Source organism: Rhinopithecus bieti, unplaced genomic scaffold (genome assembly GCF_001698545.2).
Source record: "Rhinopithecus bieti isolate Rb0 unplaced genomic scaffold, ASM169854v2 scaffold_15834, whole genome shotgun sequence".
Lineage (NCBI taxonomy): Eukaryota > Metazoa > Chordata > Mammalia > Primates > Cercopithecidae > Rhinopithecus > Rhinopithecus bieti.
The window spans coordinates 2,311,712-2,335,455 of record NW_016808980.1 but is presented as its reverse complement, the minus strand read 5'-3'; the positions used below and the strand labels follow the sequence as shown (position 1 = coordinate 2,335,455).

Genomic DNA, 23,744 nt, shown 5'->3' with positions numbered 1-23,744 from the left:
AAAAAAAAAAAAAAAAAAAAGAATTTTTCCCCCCTTTCATAAAACTATTTAATATCCTTCAGAACCAGTGTTCCACAAAACATCCTGGAAATACTTGTTGAAATGATTTGTTTCGGTTAAAAACTACCCGATGACCAGTATAGGTGGTCAGCAAGAGAAATCAATTATTTGCAAATGCAGAGGTTTTTTTTTTTTTTGGCCCAACTTCTTGGACCCAAACTGGGGAAGTAGTGTTCTGTTTCTGGACAGGAGAGTTTACTGAGCAAAACCTCTTCATCAGTTGTTAGGACTGACATGAGATCCAGGCTGTCTGCTGAGGAAAGGTGGAGGGTGCACTCGTGTCTTTCTGCTCTTCAGTGACTCGTGAGCCAGGACACCACTGAAGTCACTGGCTTCCCTCATGACTTGGGGCCACATCTTTAAGCCTATGGTCTCAGACCACCAGGAAGGCATGTCTGGGACAGTCAGGGACCTGTCATGGTGCTTTTTTAACAGCTTTGGCATATGATAAAGTATAACATATAACAATGCTTTTAAAAATTATTTAGTTATTTACTTGTTTTGAGACGAGATCTCACTCTGTTGCCCAGGCTGGAGTGCAGTGGTGCGATCTTGGTTTGCTGCAATGTCCGCCTCCTGGGTTCAGGCAATTCTCCTGCCTCAGCCTCCCAAGTAGCTGAGATTACAGGCATATGCCACCACACCTGGCTAATTTTGTATTTTATTTTAGTAGAGATGGGGTTTCACCATGCTGGCCAGGCTGGTCTCAAACTCCTAGTCTCAAGTGATCCATCTGCCTTGACCTCCCAAAGTGCTTGGATTACAGGCATAAGCCACCATGCCCAGCCCTTAATAATGCTTTTTTTTTTTTTTTTTTTTTTAAGAAAGAAAGATAATACAGACATTCATGATACAGAGAAAAAAATGAATGTAGATTCTGGACAGTTTCCATTTTTTTTCTGCTGTTTTCTGTGTTGAACCTGTTTTTTTTGGCTGGCAACATTATTTATGTTTTAATTTTTTTTTTTTTTTTTTTTTTTTGGAGGCAGAGTGCAGAGTCTCGCCCTGTCGCCCGGACTGGAGGGCAGTTGCCGGATCTCAGCTTACTGCAAGCTCCACCTCCCTGGTTTACGCCATTCTCCTGCCTCAGCCTCCGGAGTAGCTGGGACTACAGGCGCCTGCCACCTCGCCTGGCTAGTTTTTTGTATTTTTTTAGTAGAGACGGGGTTTCACTGTGTTAGCCAGGATGGTCTCGATCTCCTGACCTCGTGATCTGCCCGTCTCGGCCTCCCAAAGTGCTGGGATTACAGGCTTGAGCCACCGCGCCCAGCCTGTTTTAATTTTTAACAATATAACTTCAACTTTTATTTTAGATTTGGGAAGTACATGTGGTTTGTTACATGGGTATATTACATGACACTGAGGTTTGGGTATGAATGAGCTGTCACTCAGGCAGTGAACACAGTACCTAACTGGGAGATTGCTGGGCCCTGCCCTGGTCCCTGTCTCCCGCCTCCATTAGTCCTCAATATCTGCTGTTCCCATCTTCATGTCTGTGTATACCCCATGCTTAGCTCTCACTTATAAATGAGAACATGTGGTGTTGAGTTTTCTGTTCCTGCCTTAATTTACTTAGGACGATGTTGCCTTGTTTTCTATTGACACCATGTCTTCCTTTTGGAAAAAGGAAATATTCATATGTATAAATACATATATACACACACGTGCACATATTGATGCATACACAACTCACTGAAATGACATAATACGTAAGCTAAGATAAACAGAAGTTGGTGAGTTTTTGTCTTAAATCTTTGGTTTCTAATAGTTCCTTCAAAGTCTGTCATTTTTGAATTTTTCTAGATGGGCAGCAAATCTGGGAGATGGAAGCCACAGTGGATAAGGACAAGAGCCAGCCCGTAAGCACGTGACGCACTGACTGTCAGGCAGCTGAGTGTCTCAGTTCCCCTCACGTTTCCCTACTTCATGCTCTTTCCTTCTTTCCCTTCTTCCTTCATCAGTGTCCCCCAGAGCTTTGGACCTAACAGGTACTCAGTATGTGCATACTAATGAGTGAATTCAACATTTATTGAGCACCACGCTCTCTGATTTGTAATTGTGACACCTTATTATATTTTGATGAAGTATTTTTCTTTGCTGCTGCTGAGAAGTTAAATTCCCCAGAAATTGAATTTCCACTGGAAACCTATGAAAGGCACATCAAAACACCCATTAGACAGTGGGCTGCCTGGATGCACTCAGGGTCTGGGTAGGAACTGAGACATGATTGCAGTTAAGTTCATGACAACTCCTTCCTTCCAGAACATGCTTTTTGTTGAGATCCCTGAATATCGGAACAAGCACATCCGCACACCTGTAAAAGTGAACTTCTACGTCATCAATGGGAAGAGAAAACGAAGTCAGCCTCAGCACTTTACCTACCACCCAGGTAAGGAGGGTCTTTGACGACCCCTTTGGTATTGAGAGGGAGTAAAGGCATGGGGCTCAGGACTCCTGAAGTCTGCTTCTCGTCAGGTAACTTTGGCCAGATGACTCAACCTCTCTGAGCCTCAGTTGCATCATCTGTGAGACAGCATCTCCCTCATAAGGGTTCTGGAAATTAAATGCACATAAATCCTTAGCACAGTGCAGAGTAAGCTGATGTCAGTGATATTAGCTCTTATTACCTTAGTACTTTTCTTTGGGGGAAGGGGGAATAGAAGAAGGGTGTGTGTATGCATGTTTAACAGAAGGGTGCTAAGTGGATGACTCCTGTCCCTGGCTTAGATTTGATCATGATAGAGGGGCTATGCCCTAAAACCTGCAGAATCTTTATGTGACCCCCCTCCCATGTGGGTCATCACCCCAAGGCCTAATGGAGTGATTGGTGGATAACAGGGTCAGGAGGTCTTATTCCCACAAAGTACAACTCCAAGAAAGGTGATGAGTACCATTTTTTCATTCATTCATTTGTCCAGAAAATATTTGAGTGCCAGGCACTGTTCTTGGCTTGTGGACACAGCTGTGAACACGACAGGGTAAGAATCCCTGTCCGTGTGGAACTGCCATTCTAACAGAGGGGTTTAGGTCATAGATGACGTTGATATTATTGGTATGCTGGATTATGATTGTGGCGGCAGAAAAGGTGGACAGGAACAGCCAGGGGAAGCATAATTTTACATTTTAAAAATGCTTCTCTGAGCTCTCCCTTGGGAAATAGGCTGTAGGCTTCCCAGGCTGAGAAAGTCCTGCTAGCTACCTTCCAAGATTGGAAACCTATAATTGGAGATAATCACCCAGGGTATAATTTCCATCCTGTGGCAGTTTCTCAGGGAGCCTCTGGGCTGCTGGAAGCATTAAACTGAGGGGTGCCCTGGCAGCCTTGCCTTGGTGAGCTTAACTTGTGCCCACAGTTTTGTGTTGACCCCTGCGAGGACACTGCTGTCCTGGGACTGACATGACACTCTATCAGGGGCAGGGTTCAGGTCACCAGGACCAAAAACTGTGGGAGATCGCTGGGAGGGCTCTAGACTGCAGCTCAGGAATCCCTTTGAGCAGACAGGCTCATGTTTCCTGTGCTCTCTCCTCTCATTTGTGCCCCGGCCTTGGCTCTTGTCTGGCTGAGCATGGCTGGAGTGAGCTCTCAGTCTCCCAGCTGGGTCAGGGAGTGAGGTGATGGCCTTTGAATGGCACCTCAAGGGACAATTTCTGTGGTTAGAGACAGCCTTGCCTAGTCTCCTTATCTCCTCCAATCCCCAATACTTGGAGGTCCCCCGCCACACACACACACACACACGCACGCACACGCACGCACACGCACGCACACGCAGACTTGGTCACAGTCCTGTTACTGATTCATTCACTCCAGTAAAAAGAAAACTGATTCCTCAACTCCTGGGATTGGTAATGCTTTAGTATGGATGCTGGGGAAAGAGTGATTTCAGTGATTGGTGCTGGGCAGGGAGAAAGGAATGGCCACAGTGACAACACAAGTGGTAGTCATGATGGATGATCCTAGTAAGAGAATAGCAGCGACAGCAAGCATTGAGCACTTACTGTATGCCAGCCACTGGGCTCAGTGCTTTGCACACACATCTTATTTAATCCTCCCAATGATCCTGTGAGGGTAGGCATGATTGTTCCTGCCAGGTAACAGATGGGGAAACTGAGGCTTGAGCCAGTAGTGCTCATTCCCCCAGAGCACTACAGAACGGAGGAAAGGAACAGTCACTATTTGCTCATTCCTTTGTCTGGAAAATATCTGAGTGCCTATTAAGTACCAGGTGCTGTTTTGGGCCATGAGGATCAAAAACCAGACCAAAGTCCTCTCTTTGAGGAGCTGACATTTGGAGGAGGGGCGTATTCAGGTAATAAATCAGCATGTAAAGCATCTATGACATGTCAGACGGGGATAAGCAGTAGCAAGGAAAGCAAGCAGAGACAGGAGCTGCTGGGGTAGAAAGAGGGGGAGGCATCATCTGAAATCACGCATTCTTCTCCGAGCTGTCACCTAGAAAGAGGCTGTAAAATCCCAGGACTGAATCAGACCTACCAGCCACTTTTCCAATATTGGAGAAATCTATAATTCAGGATGTTCATTGCCAGGGTAAAGTTTCCTACCTAAGCCAATTGCACGGGGAACTTTTTGTCCAAGGCTGATGAGGGACGGGGACCAACTGTCTGTCCCACCCGTATGGACTCCCAAAGCCATGTTCCCAAGCGCCGTCCACGAATCCTCCATGCACATCCGTGGCTCACTGCCATGGGTGCTCCTATGTGCTCTTTTCTCCTCCCAGTCCCAGCCATCAAGACGGAGCCCACGGATGAATATGACCCCACTCTGATCTGCAGCCCCACCCACGGAGGCCTGGGGAGCCAGCCTTACTACCCCCAACACCCGATGGTGGCCGAGTCCCCCTCCTGCCTCGTGGCCACCATGGCTCCCTGCCAGCAGTTCCGCACGGGGCTCTCATCCCCTGACGCCCGCTACCAGCAACAGAACCCAGCGGCCGTACTCTACCAGCGGAGCAAGAGCCTGAGCCCCAGCCTGCTGGGCTACCAGCAGCCGGCCCTCATGGCCGCCCCACTGTCCCTTGCGGACGCTCACCGCTCTGTGCTGGTGCACGCCGGCTCCCAGGGGCAGAGCTCTGCCCTGCTCCACCCCTCTCCGACCAATCAGCAGGCCTCGCCTGTGATCCACTACTCACCCACCAATCAGCAGCTGCGCTGCGGAAGCCACCAGGAGTTCCAGCACATCATGTACTGTGAGAATTTCGCACCAGGCACCACCAGGCCTGGCCCGCCCCCGGTCAGTCAAGGTCAGAGGCTGAGCCCGGGTTCTTACCCCACAGTCATTCAGCAGCAGAATGCCACGAGCCAAAGAGCCGCCAAAAACGGACCCCCGGTCAGTGACCAAAAGGAAGTATTACCTGCGGGGGTGACCATTAAACAGGAGCAGAACTTGGACCAGACCTACTTGGATGATGGTAAGACGCTTGAGTTTTGTCACTGCCTGTAAGGATGGTGCCCTGAAGCATCTCTGCCCAGGAAGTTCACTGCATGGCCTACAGATTCCTTAACCTCTTTGGGCCTCAGTGTCCCCATTTTAATTTAAGGAGGTTGAATAATACAACTCTGAAAGCCACCCCCAGCTCTGTGCAAGAATTACCTCCCAGCAGTAGTTGCAGAGGGGAAGTAGTAACAATTTTAGATGCCCCCCTCCAGAGTCACCCCCATGGAAAAAGCAAATGAGGGCAACCCGGCATCCCCTGGGTCATGAACTGGGTCCATTTAACTGCTTCAACACTCTTTCCAATCGCCAAACTTAGACTGAGGCCAAGAAAATAGGAAGGAAGGAAAGCTAACCTCCTTTCATTCCTGTACAGAAAAAAAAATCCCACTTTATAGCCCTCTTTTGTATATTTGAGGAAGGGAGAGGGAGGAAAAGGAAGAAGAAAGCTCATTGAAAAGTGGCTTTATCAGAACAGCTTGCAGGCAGACTGCGGGCAATTCTCTACCCTGTGCTGGTGGAACAGAGATGCGCATTGATGGGAAGGAAGCAGTGGGCTTCCGCTGTGGTGAGCCCAGCTGATGGGTGGTTTGGGCCAAGGAAAAGATGCAGAGGAGGCTTTGTGTGAGTCTGTAGGTGCCCGTTTATGGGCAAGGGGTCTGGCCAGAGGGTAGTCTTGTGGAGCAGCTGTGATGAGGTGTTGGTCCAGGATCTCAGGGAGGAAGGATGAACCACATTGCTGAGACTCACCTGGGAGCCACAAGGTGCATTGGGAAGTCGGAGAGGGTGGGGTGAGCAGAGCAGCCTTGCCTTGGGGGATCCAGACAGAAAAACAGGCTGTTGGACTTTCTTTATCTTTACTTTTCTTTTAAAATTTTTTTGTGGATATATAGCAGGTATATATATTTATGGGGTACATGAGATGTTGGGAGACAGGCATGCAAAGTGAAATAAGCACATACAGAGAATGGGCTATCCATCCCCTCAAGCATTTATCCATTGAGTTGCAAATCCCATGACACTCTTTACCTTATTTTAAAATGTACAGTTAAGCGACTGGAGTTTTTTCTTAATAGAAGAAGGAAAAACCTAAATTACTGGCTGTCATGCTCAGTTCCAGTCTTGTATTGTATAGGCAGTAGCATCTGATATACCCTGAAACCTCAATTATTTCAGAAAATTAACTCTCAGGAGCCCAGCCAAGGGGTAGGAAGTAAAAGTAGAAGCCTCAAGACAGCCACAGTAATTACCATCAAGACTGGGCACTAAATTTCAGACACTGTGGTGCCAGAAATATCCTCTGCTGCATAGTCAGAGGCTGTTGACCTTTACTCTATAAAACATCTTGACAAGCCAGGTTATCTGGGGGCTCTGTGACTTCTAGTATTCTGCATACTCAATCTCTAGGGAGACAATCGATCAAAGACGTCCCCTGAACTCACCAAGCAAGACCTCTGGGTCCACTTCTTGTGGGGTCATCCTGCCCCCCATGCCTTACAAGGCTGACCTCTAGGTATTGCTCTGTGAATAATTGATCCGTCTGATCCTGAATAATCAAGCACAGGTTGAGTTAGGATCATGGTGCTGTGTTTTGAAAGGGACACCTGCATACAATCCATCCTTGACCAATGTACATTCACAGTGGTGAAGATAAAGTTTTGGTGCTTATTTTCAAGGGGGCAATCATGTAGAGAATTAACTAAGGCAGAACGTGATGGATCAATGAAGCATGTTGGTAACCAGACCCCTCTCCATGTGAGGCCTTGGGGGATCAATTGTGTTGGAGAAGAGGTGCTTTATAAATAAATGAGTGTCTGTGCAGGGCCAGATAATTTTCCCCAGCTGACTCTGCACCTAGGGCTGGTCTGGTCTCCAGAGCGAGAAACACACTGGCCTCTCCTACCCCGTCCATCTCTTGTTAAAGGCAAATGGTGAGTGCCTTGGGTATTGGGGTGCCCATGTCCAGGTGGCCCGAGGTGGTCATGACTGGCTCTGGCAGCCCCAGTTTCATAGATGTCCTTGCCGTTTCCACAGAAGATTGTGTTACAGAGAAAGCAGCTGAGCACGGAGACCCTTTTGGGCCTCCTGAGGCCCTTTCTGAACACAGGCAGGTTCAAAGTCGTGGTGAGGGGGAGTCTCGCCAGTTCCAAACCTGAGTCGGCTCTGAAGATGTCTCAGAGAACTGAATGAGGTGAAATTTAGGTATATGCTGTATGACCCCAGCCCATGGGATGTTAGGAGCTATTTTCTGAAGGAGGGTTCCATGGCTTTAAAAGATGAAAAAACTAGGTTAAACCAAGTTTTCTTTTTGTTTTGATTTTGGTTTAATTATTTGTTACAGGACTTCTGAGAGTCTTTACCATGCTAGCGGACGTTATAAATCTCTAAAACTAGGGGGTGTAGCACAAAGGAGAGCGCATTGCACACTCCAGGTGGTGCTGTCCACACCGGACTGTACTGTGTTCTGTGAGAATGGAGGCCTGGGAGTTGTGCTACACAGCTGACCTGGAAGCTCCTTTCCTAATACTTGGCAGAAATAACGTAAAGGAAACTCAGGAGCTCTGAAGCGCAGCACTGCCCTGTCCCCTGTGCCATAGTCCAGCTTCTCAATTTGGGGGCTGCACATTCCTGAGGCCAGAGCATGATAGGGCAGTGGAATGGTTTCCACCCATGTGGCCTCCAAAAGGCAGCAAGTGCCACTAGTTATGTTCAGTGCTCCACCGGCTTTGTCTCCAAGGCTCTGCCCAACCCAGGACCCTCCAACGGGCAGGTCCTCTGGTGGCTCGTGCCCAGTGGCAAGCCCCAGACTGCATCTCCACCGTAGCCACCGAGAAGACATGGGTGCAGTTTTGTCTCTCAACTGCTGGAATTTCAGATTCTCCTTGAGAGTCTGTCTAGCCTGTGCATCTGTGGAACATTCCAGATGTGCCGCCATCGGCTCTGTGGATATGAGATTTGGACGTCTTGGTTTGCTGTGTTGTGTTATTTCTGACAAGTAAACTGGAAAATCCCCTGGGTCATTCCTCGGGTGTCTGGTGGGGCAATTTCCTCGATCTTTAGATCCTTTTCTGTCCCTTTCATTTATGATTCCAAGGGAGTCTGTCGCATACGGCACATATTTGGCTGCACAGAGCCCGTGCTAAACCCCAGCTTGCTGTGCTGCCCATGCGTGGGCATTTCTGATTTGTCATTTATTTCCCTTGGGATTTTGCCAAAGTAGGCTTTCCTTGGGAACTTTGTAAGAGCTGGGCTTATGCATTTTGAGGGTCGAGGGAAAGTTCTGTGGCTGGAAAAGGAAGCAGTCACCATTGGACACACAGGTCCTCCCTCCCCCATACAAGTGCAAACAAACCATCTTTGAAGCTGATCCTGCCCCTGCCCTCAGGTCCAGGGAAGCCCCCGGCTCTGAGTTATCGTTTCCTGCACCTTGACCAGTGATCCCAGTGTCGCGTCTGGGCATCCCACCCCGCTGCCTCGTGGGGCATCTGTGCTTTATCTCAGCCCTTCCCGCCTGCATTCCTGCACACAGACGCCGGATGGCTTGGCCCCGTTAGTTCTTGGAACGCCAAGGCACTCCTTCTGCTTTCCCCACTCCGAGTACTTGAGACGTTTTCAAGAAGTCACTTTGGAAAAGCAAAATAAGTAATATTCCAGGGCCCAAGGCATCCACTCCCGCGAGCCCCGTGCTTCTCCACCCACCCCAATTCAGGCACTTTCTTACAGTTCTTCAAAAACATATGGTTTGTACACTGTCACTTGTGTTCTCTCTGCTGTCATCCCCCTTCTGTAACTAGTCCCTTGTTCTAAGGCCCCAAGTTGTACCTGGGGAACACCAGCAGCTCCTAGCAGTAGGTGCTCCTGGGACCTAATTCTTCCCTACCTTTCTCCCCTACTCCTCTCTCCTCCCCACCCCTCCCTGTCCTTAACCCTCCCTTCTTCCCTGTCTCCCTCCCTCTCTGTCCTTGACCCTTGACTTCTCTGTCCTTGACCCTCCTTCCCTCTCACCCACAAGTATTTTCTGGCTGTCTATTCTGTGGTGGACACTGTTCTGGGACTTGGGGATCCACTAGTGCACACATGAAATGAAATCTTTGCTGTCGCGGTGATTTTTTTGGTAAGGGAGATAGACATTAGCGTTGAGGGCAGTAAGTAAGCAAGCAAAATTCAGACAGCGATGAAAGCCACAGGGGAAATTCCACGGGGTTAGGAGCAAGAGGGTGGCTGCCTGGTTTGGGGGCAAGGTTGGCCCCTGCAGATGAGTGGACAGAAAGGCAGCTCTGAAGAGGCGGCCTTTGGGGATGGACGCAGACCTGGGGAGGTCTGAGGGAAGAGTGTTTCAGGGAGAGGGAACGCAGGTGGCGGAGGCCATGAACTCCGAGATGTGGGCTTGCCCCTGCAGGCTTTCAGCCGCAGTGCAGCGTGGTTTGATTTGCTGTTTGAAAAGATCACTCTGGCTGTCTTTGCAAAATGGACTATAGGGAGGCAAGGGTTGAAAAAAGGGAGATGAGTGAATTTGAAAATGAATCCCGTGACAGGAGCGTGATGGAAGGCGGTGCATTTCACAGGGGGTGTGCCCCACATGCCCTGCCATGAGTGCCGTTACTTAAAATGCAGCTGGAGTTGTCAAAATGTGATCAGTGCACAGGTAGTTCTCAGCGCTGCCCTTGCATAAAATGAGGGGCGGCTGCACTTTTTAACACTCAGGCCGCAAGCGAGTGGGAGAGGCGCTGGGGAAAGTGGACTCAGAGGTGACTTTTACCAGTGCCCTTGTGGTGCATTCTAGGAGCCACGCCGACTCCACCGCTGAACTGGGGGTGCAGAGGTCATCGGGCCATCTCACCACCAAACCCACCACAGGTTTTGAAGTAGAGAGCTTACTACAGCCGCCCAGAGACTCAGCCACAGATGAGAGAACATGGGGGCAGGGGTGTGGTCTGGGACTCCAAGGAGATGTTTTACCCCATTCTGGAACTGTCCAGAAAAGAAAGGATGTGGTCTCGGTGATGGCTGCAGCCCCTGCAGTGGCTTGTGAGGACAGCAGCTCGTGCGTGTGTGTAAGAATACATTGATGTGTGCAGGAAGGGTACAAATCAGTGTGTTCATTCTTAAATCTACTTCTGCCCTGTTCTGCATGTAAAGTACTTAGTTATGTACACATTCATAAATCAGTAGTGCATTCTGTATATTTCACAAGTGGGCCACCCATGGAATTGCCACCTGGATTATGAGTCTTGTCTGTACCCCAGAAGCCCCCAGATACCCTTTTCCCTTCTACAAAAGTGACCACCATCCTGCCTTCTAACTCCAGAGATTCATGTTGCCTTTTTGTACAAACAGAAGTCAGATTTCATGACTCTTTTGTGTCTTGGGTGTCAGCTCCATCACTGACTCTGACCTTGGGCAAGTTACTCGATGCCTTGTGCCTTCGTGTCCTCAGCTATAGAATGAGACAATCACAGTTCCTTCCTTCAAAGGCTGTGCTGAGGATGATTAGTTAGTGCATGTCATAAAAGGGATCTTCCATAAATGTGACCTGCTGTTTTATTTGTTTAGGATTTTTTTTTTTTTTTTTGAGACAGTCTCGCTCTGTTGGCCAGGCTGGAGTGCAGTGGCATGATCTCGGCACACTCCGCCTCCTGGGTTCAAGCGGTTCTTCTGCCTCAGCCTCCCGAGTAGCTGGGACTACAGGCGCCCGCCACCATGCCCGGCTAATTTTTATATTTTTAGTAGAGAGGGGATTTCACCATATTGGCCAGGCTGGTCTCGAACTCCTGACCTCAGGTGATCCACCCGCCTCGGCCTCCCAAAGTGCTAGGATTACAGGCGTGAACCACCATGCCCAGCCTTGTTTATGAATTTAATTGCCTTGATTTCTTGTAGGACATGGTTCAAATTTTAAAAATATATTTGTATAGGAGAAAAAAATGGGCTATTCTGATCTTTGGAGATGGGCTTCCTCACCCTCATGCCCTGCTTCTTCCATGGGGTAGATGAGTGGGCATAGCCCCAGGGCACCGCCCAAGCAGGCTCCCTCCCCCTGCTTCCTCCAGGGGACCTCAGGATGTGTATCTGCATGAGGGAGATGATGCCCTCGTCGAGGGCTGCTGAGAACTCCAATGAGTGTATCCCCTGCCATGGCTCCCTGGAGGAGTGTGGACCAGTGGCCCAGGTTTTGCCAGCTGTGCCTCTGGCAGAGGGGCCATGGGTGTGCTTTGAAAAGGCTCTGTCCAGAAGCTGGGTGCACCAATGCGTGAGAAACAGGCGGGAGAGGAATGAACAGAGAGACCCACCCTCCAAAGCTCAGGAAGCAGGGAAAGGAACCCAGCAATGGAAAAGTGTTTTGTAACTGGCCTGCTTTGTTCAGCAGTTCAGGGATCTTTCACTGGGGCCCCTCAGTGCCCACGGCAAGCCTGGGACAAAGCGGCTCCTGTGTGGGGAGGCGTGCAAAGCCCATGCGGAGCCTAGTCGCCGCAGAGCCCTGCCGTGAGCCCGGCAGCCACGATGACCCCGGCAGAGCTGGGCCTCCTGGTGCCGACAGAGGGTGAGACGCAGGAGTCTCCGTGCTGATGAGAATTGAGCCAGGCAGGTGCCCAGCCTAGTGGCCCAGAGGCTGTGGGTACCTGGAGAGCCCGGTCTGAGTATCTCAATGTAGGCCTTGCTGGTACAGCAGTAACCACCAGAAACCACCAGCACCAAGTTTAACTCACACGGCCACCTGGAGCCGACACCAATAAAAGGCCAGGCCCCTGCTGGGAGGGCTTTTGCCAGCATCCTTTTTTTTGCCTTCATTTAAAAATGTATCTTTATATAGGCACTATGTTCCTATGTTTAGAAAAAATATATGAAAAAGACATCCAGCAGAAGATGTCTCCCCTTTCTGCTCTGCTCTCTAATACTGGGTTTTCTCTACCTCCTAGAACATTATTTCTCAACCTTTGTTTCATTATTACCAACCGCCACCCCCAGCCAGGAGCCTTTTAAGATAATTTTTTCCTAATCTCTATGCCATGAAATGTCAGTGCCATAGACACACTGTGTGTCTGTTCATGTACCATAGCCCTTTGCAGGGCCACAGAGCATTGTCATATGGAATATTTTTTTCAACACCGCCCCCCCCCCCGGAGAGAACCAGTTTTACCCCATGGAAGCAATGTCATCCACCTTGAGGATGCATGCTTTAGGGTTTTGTTTTGTTTTGTTTTTAATGTAATCCCGAGCCTATGCAAATACACACATATTCTTATTTTCCCCTTTTCTACTTCAAAAGGTGGTAAAATGTACACACAGGTCCCCCATGGGTGAAACTTCCATATCACTTGCTGTTATACACAGTGCTGATGAATTGTCCTGTACCTGTCATTTGGCCAATGGGGGCCCGTTCTCAGGAATGGGATGGTTGGTCTGAAGGCCCAGCCTTAGTTCTAGGACTTGTCTGGCAAAGAGTTGCTGTGGTTATCCTGCCTGGCTCTCGGTCTGGCCTCATCACTGCCCTCTTTTGTAACTTTGGCCAAGTCACTTATGATAATGGTGCCCGACTCTCTGGGTTACTGTAAGAATGAAAATGGGAGCGTCCTGTAAAGCTGTTTGCCCAGTACCTGACATGCACGGTGAGCGTTTAGTAGTTGCTGATCACTCTTCTTCCCCTAACCGCAGTGACGTTTTCCTCCTCCTCCTCTTTCTTGTCAGTTATGAGCTACAGGGGCAGGGGCAGAACTGGGCTCTGAGGAAGAGCCAGGAGGCTGACTCGTGGCCTGAATTCTGAAGTATGTGGTCAGGCTACCTCTGTAAATTCAGCAAAGGATAGTTCAAGCCTTGAAAATGTCAAAGTCCAGAAAACTGTTTGCCTACAGAGGAGGCCACAGAATCTATACGAGTTGCTGTTGGAAGATCATTGAATTGAGCTAGTAGCTGTTCTCTGTCCCTCTCCTGGGTGTCTAAATGGTATGCAGGTATCTGTCTCTGGGGGCATTTCTCGTTTCCCTCTCTAGTTTCCCCTCCCTTTCTAAGAATGTCAGATTTCAAGCTGTGCCACTTAGCTGTCCTTTCATGCCGAATGATGTGGACTCCGTATTTCTGGCTTATGTAAGAGAGCTACGACTCCAAACCCAGAAACGCTCAGTGATCTTCTTGAAATTCTGCAAAGCAAGTGTTTCTAAAGGAAGATGCACTTGCATTTGGAGGTCAGAAGCCACCAAACCACAAGAAAGTCCCTTGCCAGACTTGCTGTCCATGGAGCCCTCATTCCAGAGCAGCATCTGTCCCACCAAAAGTAGATGGCTCTTAAAAAAGAGGACCAAGTGACAGGCAGTACCCAGTGTCATTCATGGGCTCCCAGTCGTCTGCCGGAACCAGCACTTTTAATTATTCTGAGTTGTTTATGCTACATTTAATTTCCAAATGAGGCTGTTCTCTTGTGGTAATAGGTGGCTATCCTTGTGAAAGAGTGAGGTGCTCATTTAAGCAAGATTTATGGGTAGGTCAGCATCATAACCAATTTTTAAAGGCCCTTCTTCGTACTTTCATTCTTACTAGAACACAGGACAGCAGGGCTAAGACTCACTTCCCTGCTCTGTGGGTGTGCTATGCTGGATGTACCAGCTACCTCGCTCATTTCAGGGTGATGCCACCACTCGGGTGATGGTTTTCAACAGCATTACATGTGGGGCTGGAAACTGCAAGGGATTTTTCCCTGATTCCAGCCAGAACCCAAGATAATTCAATTTTCTTTTCTCTTTTTTTTTTTTTTTTTTTGAGAGAGGGTCTCTCGCTCTGTCACCCAGGCTGCAGTGCAGTGGCGTCCTCATAGTTCACTGCAGCCTTAACCTCCCAGGCTCAAGCAATCTGCCTGCCTCAGCCTCCTCAGTAGCTGGGACTATAGGCACATGCCATCATGCCTGGCTAAACTTTTTATTATTTATAGAGACATGGGGTCTTGCTATGTTTCCCAGCCTGGTCTCGAATTCCTGGACTCAAGTGATCCTCCCACTTCAGCCTTCCAAAAAACTGGGATTATAAGCGTGAGCCACTGTGCCCAGCCAGAATATTATAATATTAAAAAATCTGCATAACTTTCTAATATCAGCGCTAGCTGTAGTCTGTTTCTCTCTAGAAATGTAGAACTTGAAAAAGAATTTGGTTGCTTTAGTCTATGAATTGGGTGGCAGTTACTCAACTCATTTTATATACTAGATTTTTCTCTGCGTTCCCTCCCTTCCCACCCTTGATAAACCCATTTTTGGATCAAGGGCAAAGCTTTGTTTTCCTGGGGGAAAACCCACAAAGAACAAACAAAAGCCCCTCTGCCCTGAAGTAGCCATGGTTACCAGTCATTCCTAGACTTGAGATTTGGGTGTGTTTGGGTGTGTGCTGCCTTCAAGTATCATTCTGGACTCTCTTTTTGCTCTGAACTAGTTCAACTTTATTTTAGCACCAATTTTCTTTTACTTTCTACCCTTTCAGAAAGAAAAAGCAGGGGGGGCTTTCTTCCTGGGGAATGATGAAACCATTTATTTGGCTCTTCTCTGCTGCATTTTTGACACCTCTTTAATTTTTTATGGATCCAGGGATCTGGTCAAGTTGTGCCTGTGAATAGAGGCAGGGCTGGGGCCTGCTTTGCCCATCCAGGGTGTCAAGAATCTTTCTCTAGATGAAGTCGAAGACAAACTGAGGGTTGAATTTGAAGAAGTCCGTTTTGGTCCCCAGCAACAAATCCTGGGGATGACATCTGTCTCATCCCTTTAAACAGTCATATAAAATCAGATCTTGGCAAGGCAGCCAAAGTGGAGAGTTCTCTGGTCATTTTACGATGAGCCTTGAGCACCCCAACTTGGTTTTATGGTGGGATTGCCTGTTGCAAGCAGTTTGGACTTAAGTCCCAGGCGGTCCGCAAACCAACAAATAGGTTTCATCTGAAGCCTGTTAGTTCCACTATCCCAGGAAAGCTGAAGGGACACTCCCTAGTTGTTAATTTCCAAAACTCTGGGCAAAGTAGAGGTTCTGTTGCATAAGCTGACAACGTGGAGGACGTCTTTGAAATGTGCTGCAGCCGGTTCTTATAGATTTCTGGAAGTTGATGGTGCCTTTTGAATACTCAGCTTTATTAAATGCCCAAAAAAGAATTGACCCAAAATTGATGAAAGCACCCTTTCGCCTTCTTACAGATGGATTGAGTTGTGGTCTGCTTCAGCACTTGGAAAAGGAGCGGCCAACTGGTGCTCCTTGGGCTGCATTTCGCCCGCAGATATTTTGTTTGGCCCATACAGTATTTGAAAAAATATTTTGATTAGATGCCAGTGTTGAAAAAACCGGGGATTGCACATAAAAATAGAGATTTCTGACTTTGCTTAGAAAATCCAAGGATCTAGCCACCCTGGGCCCCATCTCCTGCATAGCGGCTACCAGGAGTCAAAGCCAAGGCTGACCCTGAGCAGAGGTTACTTCCTTTAGTTGGAACATCCACTTGCCCTGTCCACAGCCCCCGCCATTCCCTTTTGTCTTCCGTTGATAGGTGGAGTGTCCGTTGTTATTTACATTCCCACTTGTTTTGTTGTTGTTCTTAGACTTCACCGATTTCACTCATTCAGGGTTCCTGTCTGGACCCATTAGGCATTTGAATTGTGCCCCCTGTTACGGAAGTGCCATGCATAACCAAGGCTCCCTAATCTAGGACCGGCATACAGTGGGGTGCGTCAAAAGTGTTCCCTCCCTCTATCTTCCTTCCTTCCCCTCCTTGTGACTGGGGAAGATTTTTAAATGGAGTAAGATTTTTAAACTTTTTGTTAAATATTTTGAACATATGTAACTATAGCATAGTACAAGGTACCCCTACATACCCACCACGAAGCTTCAGCCGTTATCAATGTGTGTGGCCAATCTGATTTCTTCTGCACCTTCATCCTCTGTTGTCCTTCATTACCTGGTAATTTTGTTTTGGGGGTTTGTTGTTATTAGTTTTTTTTTTTTTTTTTTTTAAGAGATAGGGTCTTGCTATATTGCCCAGGCTGGAACATAGTGGCTATTCACAGGTGCAATCATGGCGCACTGCAGCCTTGATCTCCTGCGCTCAAACAGTCTTCCTGCCTCAGCCTCCAGCATAGCTGGGACTGTAGGTGCATGCCATGGTGCCTAGCTACACAGTAATATTTTGAAGCAAATCCTAGACATCCTATAATTTCATGTATAAATAGCATGTATCTCTAAAAAAAGGACTCTGAAAGTACAAGACCACTGGCATACGTGGAAATTAATAATACTTCCTTAATATCATGAAATACCTAGTGTTTAAACTTCCGGTTGTCTTATATAAATATCATAAAAGTGTTTTCTTCTTTGTTTTTGTTATAGTTCACTTACGTCGAGAGTCAAACCAAGCATTGCAAGCGGATGCTTTTAAGTCTGTTTTAATGGAGAGGTTCTTCCCCTAGATTAAATCTAGAGGTTCTTCCTCTAGATTAAATAATAAGATCCTCTTTTGGTTTCATCATTAGTATTATATTGCAGTTTATTTGTTGAAAAAATGAGGTGGTTTATCCTGTGAAATTTTTCAGTCTGGCTTTTGCCAGTTATATCTCCATGATGAGGTTTTTAGTGTGTTCCTCTCTCCTCTGTATGTCCTGTAAGTTAGCAGTCAAACTGAGAGGCTTCATTCATTCAGATTCAATTGTTTTTGGCAAGATTGCTGCACGGGTGGTGACACATCCTTCTGAAGGAGGTACATGGAGTTGGGTTCCCTGTCTTTTGGTGATTGATAGTCAGTGCCTTGCTCCATTAATCCAGTGGTGCATGAATTATAAAATGGTGATATTCTATTCTAATTCTGCCATCCCTTCCTCTACTGTTAGCTGGAAAACTTCTATAAAGAGAAACTTCCCTTCATCAACAATGATAGAATTCATATAGGAAAAGCAGGATGAATGCTTGATTCTTTCCCTTTATTTACCAGTTGTTAAAATAATGGGTTGGTTCATTAATATCCTACAGTGATGATCCATTAGGGCTGTTTGTGTGTAGTTTTTTTTGTTTTGGTTTGGTTTTTTGGGTACCATTATGAACTCATGAATTTAAGCATAATTGGTGTTTTAAGATTTTAATGGTTTTTTTTTTTTTTTTTGGTAGTTCCTTTTGTCCTTATCATTTGAAGGACTGAAATAATATGACTTCCTGTCCTTTCTTTCTCTGGCTTAGCAATGCACTCAGATATTCTGAAGCCTCAGGGAGGAAATAATCCTACATATGAACTGAGGATTGCATCTCCTACATGTGTGAAGGGGAAATCATGAAATAGCTCTTGAATGCCGGCTTACTGAGATACTCCTTGCAGTGTTATGGAGTCTTTAAACGTGATTCCAAAGCAGTTAGAACTTGCAAGGCAGGGGAGGTTATTGGGAGGGTTATTAGGGAGTATTGATTAGAATGTAGAGGCTGCTGTAACCAAACCCAAAGTAACAGTGACTTTAACAAGATAGATGATCTCTTCGTCTTGTAACAGCACAGGGATAAGCAGTCCATGGCTGGTGTGCTGGCCCCACGGTACCAGGAACCCAGGCCTTTTCTGTCTTATTACTGTCCATTCTCGGGGTGGTACCCTCATCCGTGTCATCCAAGATAGCTCCTGGATGGGAAAAAAGAGGAAGGAGAGCACGCCCTTTCCTTTAAGGGCATAACCCAGAAATCACATTTATCCCTTCAGCTAATACTTTATTGGCCAGAGTCTTGTCATGTAACCACACTGAGCCACAGAGGAGGCTGGGAAGTGTAGTTTTTAATATTTATATTACCCAGCCATGTGTACAGCTGAAACCTGCTACTGTGGAAGACATGAGAATGGATTTTGGGTCTTTGTGCAGGATAGGTATGATCATAATGAGAAAACAGCTACAAAAGGAGGTTGACTATTTTGTATGACTTGATATTCTTAGGAGTTTCTTTATTCCACAAATATTTATTGAATCCCTACTGTGTGCCAGTGAGGACACAGCAGCATGTGAAACAGAGTCTCTGCCTTCATGGGGCGTACTTCTTAGTCAGTGAAACAAACAGTGAAATACATATGTATTATAATGTCAGGTGGTAATACGCACTCTAAAGAAAACCTAGGCCAGGTGCGGTGGCTCACGCCTGTAATCCCAGCACTTTGGGAGGCCGAGGCAGGCAGATCACTTGAGGTGAGTAGTTCAAGACCAGCCTAGCCAACATGGTGAAACCCCGTCTCTACTTAAAATACAAAAATTAGCTGGATGTGGTGGCAGGCACCTATAATCCCAGCTACTAGGGAGACTGAAGCAGGAGAATCACTTGAACCCGAAAGGTGGAGGTTGCAGTGAGCCGCGATCATACCACTGCACTCCAGCCTGGGTGACAGAGTGAGATTCTGTCTCAAAACAAAACAAAACAAAACACCCAAACAAACAACAAAAGAAAACCTAAAGCAGAATGAGGGCGAGGCCTTCAATGTCCAGTTATTGCCGATTTTCCCCAAATTCAGGAAACTCCTCTCCTGATGGTCAGTCCAGGAATCTCAAAACATTTTCTTATTAACTTTTCTCCTGAAGCAAGTCTTGTAGCTTCAGCACTACTGACATTTCAGGCTGGTTGATTCTCTGTTGTGAGGGGCTATCCGGTGTGTGACCGGATGTGTAGCAGTGTTCCTGGCCTCGATGCACCAGATGCCAGTAGCACCCCAGATGTGACCATCAGAAACATCTGCAGATGCTACCAAGTATCCCCTGGGGGGCAGAGTTGCCCCTGGTTAAGAACCACCATCTGAAGGATTTAGTGTCCAGCTCTGGTAGAAGTAACAGCTTTATAATACTGAGTGTTGGCCACATCGTGTATGTTTTGGGGAAGGAGTGTCCACTCTACAAAACGATTGTTACTGGTGGACTGAAGCATTCCTAGCACTCTGAGTGTGGGAAGCCACTGGGAACTAGTGTCTCCCCACGGCACCGCCTGTTCCCTGCTGCAGCACCCAGGACGGCGGCCCCAGGGTCAGAAGATGTTGCTGAGTAGTTGGTGTCAGAGGAAGCTTGATTCTGAGCCTTGATTCTTCCTTGCTTGTGGCCTTGGGCGAGGCATGTGTGAAAAGTGACTTACGGTCTGCCCAGTGCCCTGCAGGGACCAGGAAGGGCAGATGCTATGATGTGGATGCCGCCGCCTTTGGCATTCAGCTGGTGGGCTGGCTGCCTCGGGGACTGCTCAGGGGGCATGTTGCTTGAGCATTTGCTTTTTTGGTTTGTTTCTTATCACCTGGTATCCTTTCCTTCTTTGAACAGATATCCACTGAGCATGTCAAGTGAGCTAGGCTTGGTGCTAGGTGCTGGGACATAGCAGTGAACCAAATGGATGGGGCCTCCCCGCTGGCAGAGCTTGCTCTGCAAGGGGAAGGCTGTTCATCAAATGTCAACCAGAAAATGATGAGAATTTCAGATGTGGGGGTGGAGACTTAACTGCTGCGTTCAACGAAGTGATGATAGGGACGGGCTTCAGACGGGGTGGTCAGGACCAGCCTCTTTGAGGAAGTGACTTTGGGTTTGAGACTGGGAGGAAGAGAGTCATGGGAGGGAATTCCAGGCAGAGGGAAGAGCACGCATGCAGGGCAGAGCTGGGAGGAAACGTGGTTTGTGTGGAGGACAAAGAGAGGTCTGGTGTGGCTGAGAGTGATGACTGCGGCGTCATGGAAAGGGAGCATGGAGGAGACAGGCCTCGCGGGTTGAGAGCTATGGATTTTATTCTGGGAGGAAGGGGAAGCTACTGGCAGGTGGAAGGTTGAAGTTTTGGAGGGAGTGTGTTTGCCAGACTGACAAGTACAGGAAATATTGTAATAATGCTAATGATCCCTCCCCCTTACTGGGCACCGTGGAAGGCAGGGATGGTCATCTCTGCATCTTAGATGTGAAAGCACGCTGAGAAAAGGGAGGGATTTGTCTGAGGTTACAAAGCCAGAGGCACAAGCAGTGGGTGGTTAGAGGCACGTGTGTGTGAGAAGTGATTCTGAGTCCGTGTGTAGAGAATAGGGCATTTATCCTGGGCTGCTCCCTCTGCCTTTTCACTCCCTCGTCTGATGAAACTCCAGGAAACTGGCTTTTGCCCAAGACCCGCTGATCTGACCTCCTCCTGGGCCCTCCATGTGGATTCCCTGCAGGAACCTCACATTCAACCAGCGCTAAAGTGAATTGCTGCTACTACCCCTACTGTCCCTCTGGCCCCCATGCTTAGCTCCCATCTGTTGCCTAAGGAACGTGGGGGTGTGGCCTTAGGTGAGTTACTGAATGCCTGTGACGTCAATTTCCCCATCTGCAAAATGGGGATATTAGCAGTGCTTGAGGTTTAAAGGAAATGATGTATGGGAAGTGAGTATAACCAGGTCAGCCACACAGCACTCCATAGAGAGCAGCTATCAGCTTCATCCTCTTCCTTGGCCTCATCTTTATCTGTCCAGGGCTGCAGAAATGTCTTCATCTCTGAACTTGGGATGTGCCAACCCCCCTTTAATATCTTCTCACCAGTTTTCGGTCCCCACAGAGTCTCTCCAAGATTTGAATGGACCCTTTATTCCAGACAGATCTAAAACCCCTTCATCACAGCTTCCTGTGTGAGGGAACAGCCCTTCAGCCAGTGGGAGTCCCAGGCGGGTGCTGTGCCCTACCCAGGCAAGGCAGGCAGGTCCTCTGAGTCCTCAGGATCCTGGTCCGGTTCCTCTGTTTTCTCTCTGGACCATTTCAGAACAAATTCCCTCAACTATCTCTGGGATTTTTAAATTCTGAGACAGAGTCTTACTCTGTCTCTCAGACTGGAGAGCAGTGGTATGATCTCGGCTTACTGCAACCTCTGCCTCCAGGGTTCAAGCGATTCTCCTGCCTCAGCCTCCAGAGTAGCTGGGATTACAGGAGTGCGCCACCATGTCCAGCTAATTTTTGTATTTTTAGTAGAGACGGGGGTCTCGCTATGTTGGCTAGGCTGGTCTTGAACTCCTGACCTCAAGTGATCCACCCACCTCGGCCTCCCAAAGTGCTGGGATTCCAGGCACGAGTCACCACACCTGGCAGCTATCTCTGGGATTTTTAAACTCCTACTGTTTTCTTTTTCCCTGGACTTCCTATTAGCTGAACATCATTTTCTGTGTTTGGTACAGGATTGTTCCAGACCAGGGTCAGTTTTTCCTCCTGTGAGATTGACAACTTTGGCAAGAAAGAAAGGGAAAGGAGGAGGAGGAACGGAAGGAAGGGAGGCTGATAAAGTGTGGTATTGGTGAGAGGGTGTGAAACATGTCCTCTCAGTCATTATTGGTGGGCATCTGCACGGGTAGAACCTCTTTTGAAAGACAATTCGGTGAAATTTACCCAAATTTAGAATGCACACATCTTTTAATCCAGAATATCCCACTTCTAGAAATGTATCTTTAGAGGTGCTAGCCCAGCTGTGAGCCAGGCTGGCTGTTGATTCCATGTCACTGGTCCCCAGCCCTGCACAGTGTTCTCTGGCATGAAGCTTGGTGACTTCAGGAGCTCTTGGTTTTCCTGGATCCCCAGAGACAGGTGGTGGCCAACTTCTCAGGGACCACAATAAGCGTCATCTGTCTTCAGGAAGCCGGGTCCATTCAGACACCTGCTGCATGTCGTGTGTGGGGTGTTGACTCCAGCCTTGTCTATAGTAGCAGGAGACTAGAAACAGGCTAAATGTCTGTTAATAAGATGCAGACACACAAGGAAATACTGAGCAAGAGTAGAAGGGAGACTTTCTCCTGATTGTGTTTTCTTTAGATTTTGTTTTTTTTTTTTTTTGATACAGGGTCTCACTCTGCCACTCAGGCTGGAGTGCCATGGTAAGATTATGGCTCACTGCAGCCTCAAACTCCCAGGCCCAAGTGATCCTCCCATCTCAGCTCCCCAGGTAGCTGGGATTACCAGCATGTGCCACCACCCCTGGCTAATTATTTTTTGTAGAGATGGGGGTCTCACTGTATTGCCCAGGCTGGTCTCAAAACTCCTGAGCTCAAGGAATCCACCAACTTTGGCCTCCCAAAGTGCTGGGATTACAAGCATTAGCAACCACGCTCAGCCCCCTAGGACAGAATTTTTAAAAAGAAAGGGGCAGGTTTCAGGTCCTAGAAGTGACCCCAGAGGCTAGAGTGAAAATGAGGATTTAGAAACAGAAACCTTTCTGTTCCGGTTGGGGTTGTGTTTCCAGCTGTGTATGCATGATCAGCCTCGCCCACCCCTCAGCTGTGAGGGGAGGATGACATGCGGCTGTGCTGAGGCTTGCTTGCCTCTAAACCTTTGCCCATGCCTTAACCACCACCTGGAAATCCATCCCTGCTCTCCTGTGACTTTTTTTTTTTTTTTTCTTTTAAGACAGAGTCTCGTTTTGTTGCCCATGCTAGAGTGCAGTGGCACAATCTCTGCTCACTGCAAGCTCTGCCTCCTGGGTTCAATCGATTCTCCTGCCTCAGCCTCCCGAGTAGCTGGGATTATAGGTGCGCGCCACCTCACCTGGCTAATTTTTGTGTTTTTAGTAGAGATGGGGTTTTGCCATGTTGACCAGGCTGGTCTCGAACTCCCGACATCAGGTGATCCACCTACCTCGGCCTCCGAAAGTGCTGGGATTACAGGCGTGAGCCACCGTGCCCGGCTCTCTGCTGTGACTTTTGAAACCTGGCCCATGTTCCAAGGCCCTGACAATGTCTCCGCTCTGCACCTCGAGGGTTTCTCTCTTGCCTTGAAGTCCTGGAAATGAACATGGTCTCTTTCAGGTGTTTCCGTTTATTTATTTTTCTCCCTTGCTCACGTTCGAGTCTCTGGGTGGTGAGGACAAATGCTATGACTTGTCCGCACTGCTGACTGCTCCTGGGCTGGCTTTGCACATGGGAAGCCCTAGACAACATTTGCTGATGTCCACCCTTTGCTCAAAGACCTGGCTCAGCTTCCTGCATAAAAGGTGCTCACCCAATATTTGTGGAATCGAATGAATAACCAGGCATGAAATAGAGAACCGAGACTGCCTGGGTTTCAAATGATTTAAAACTATTTGTCATAAAAGAACAATAATAATAATAGCAGCTCATGCTTAGATGTTTACGGTTTACCATTCTTGTAAGACTTTGCTGCATTAGCTCATGTAACCCTCACAGCAGCTGCATGAGGCATTTTATAGATGAGGAAACTAGCCCAGGGAGGTTGAGTAACTGGTCCAAAGCAAGTCAGTACATTTGTATATGTTCTTTTTTTTTAATTATATATAT

General features: G+C 47.8%; 1 protein-coding gene across 9 annotated transcripts in view; it reads left to right on the top strand.

The window, feature by feature from the left end:
• NFATC2 (nuclear factor of activated T cells 2) overlaps window positions 1–23,744 on the top strand; it is a 187,283-nt gene that overhangs the window by 137,361 nt on the left and 26,178 nt on the right. For all 9 annotated transcript variants that reach the window (XM_017888168.1, XM_017888170.1, XM_017888165.1 and 6 more), the window contains exons 7-9: window positions 1,864–1,919; window positions 2,323–2,449; window positions 4,797–5,486. In XM_017888168.1, the coding sequence (XP_017743657.1) occupies window positions 1,864–1,919; window positions 2,323–2,449; window positions 4,797–5,486 (873 nt within the window). The remainder of the gene's footprint in view (window positions 1–1,863; window positions 1,920–2,322; window positions 2,450–4,796; window positions 5,487–23,744) is intronic.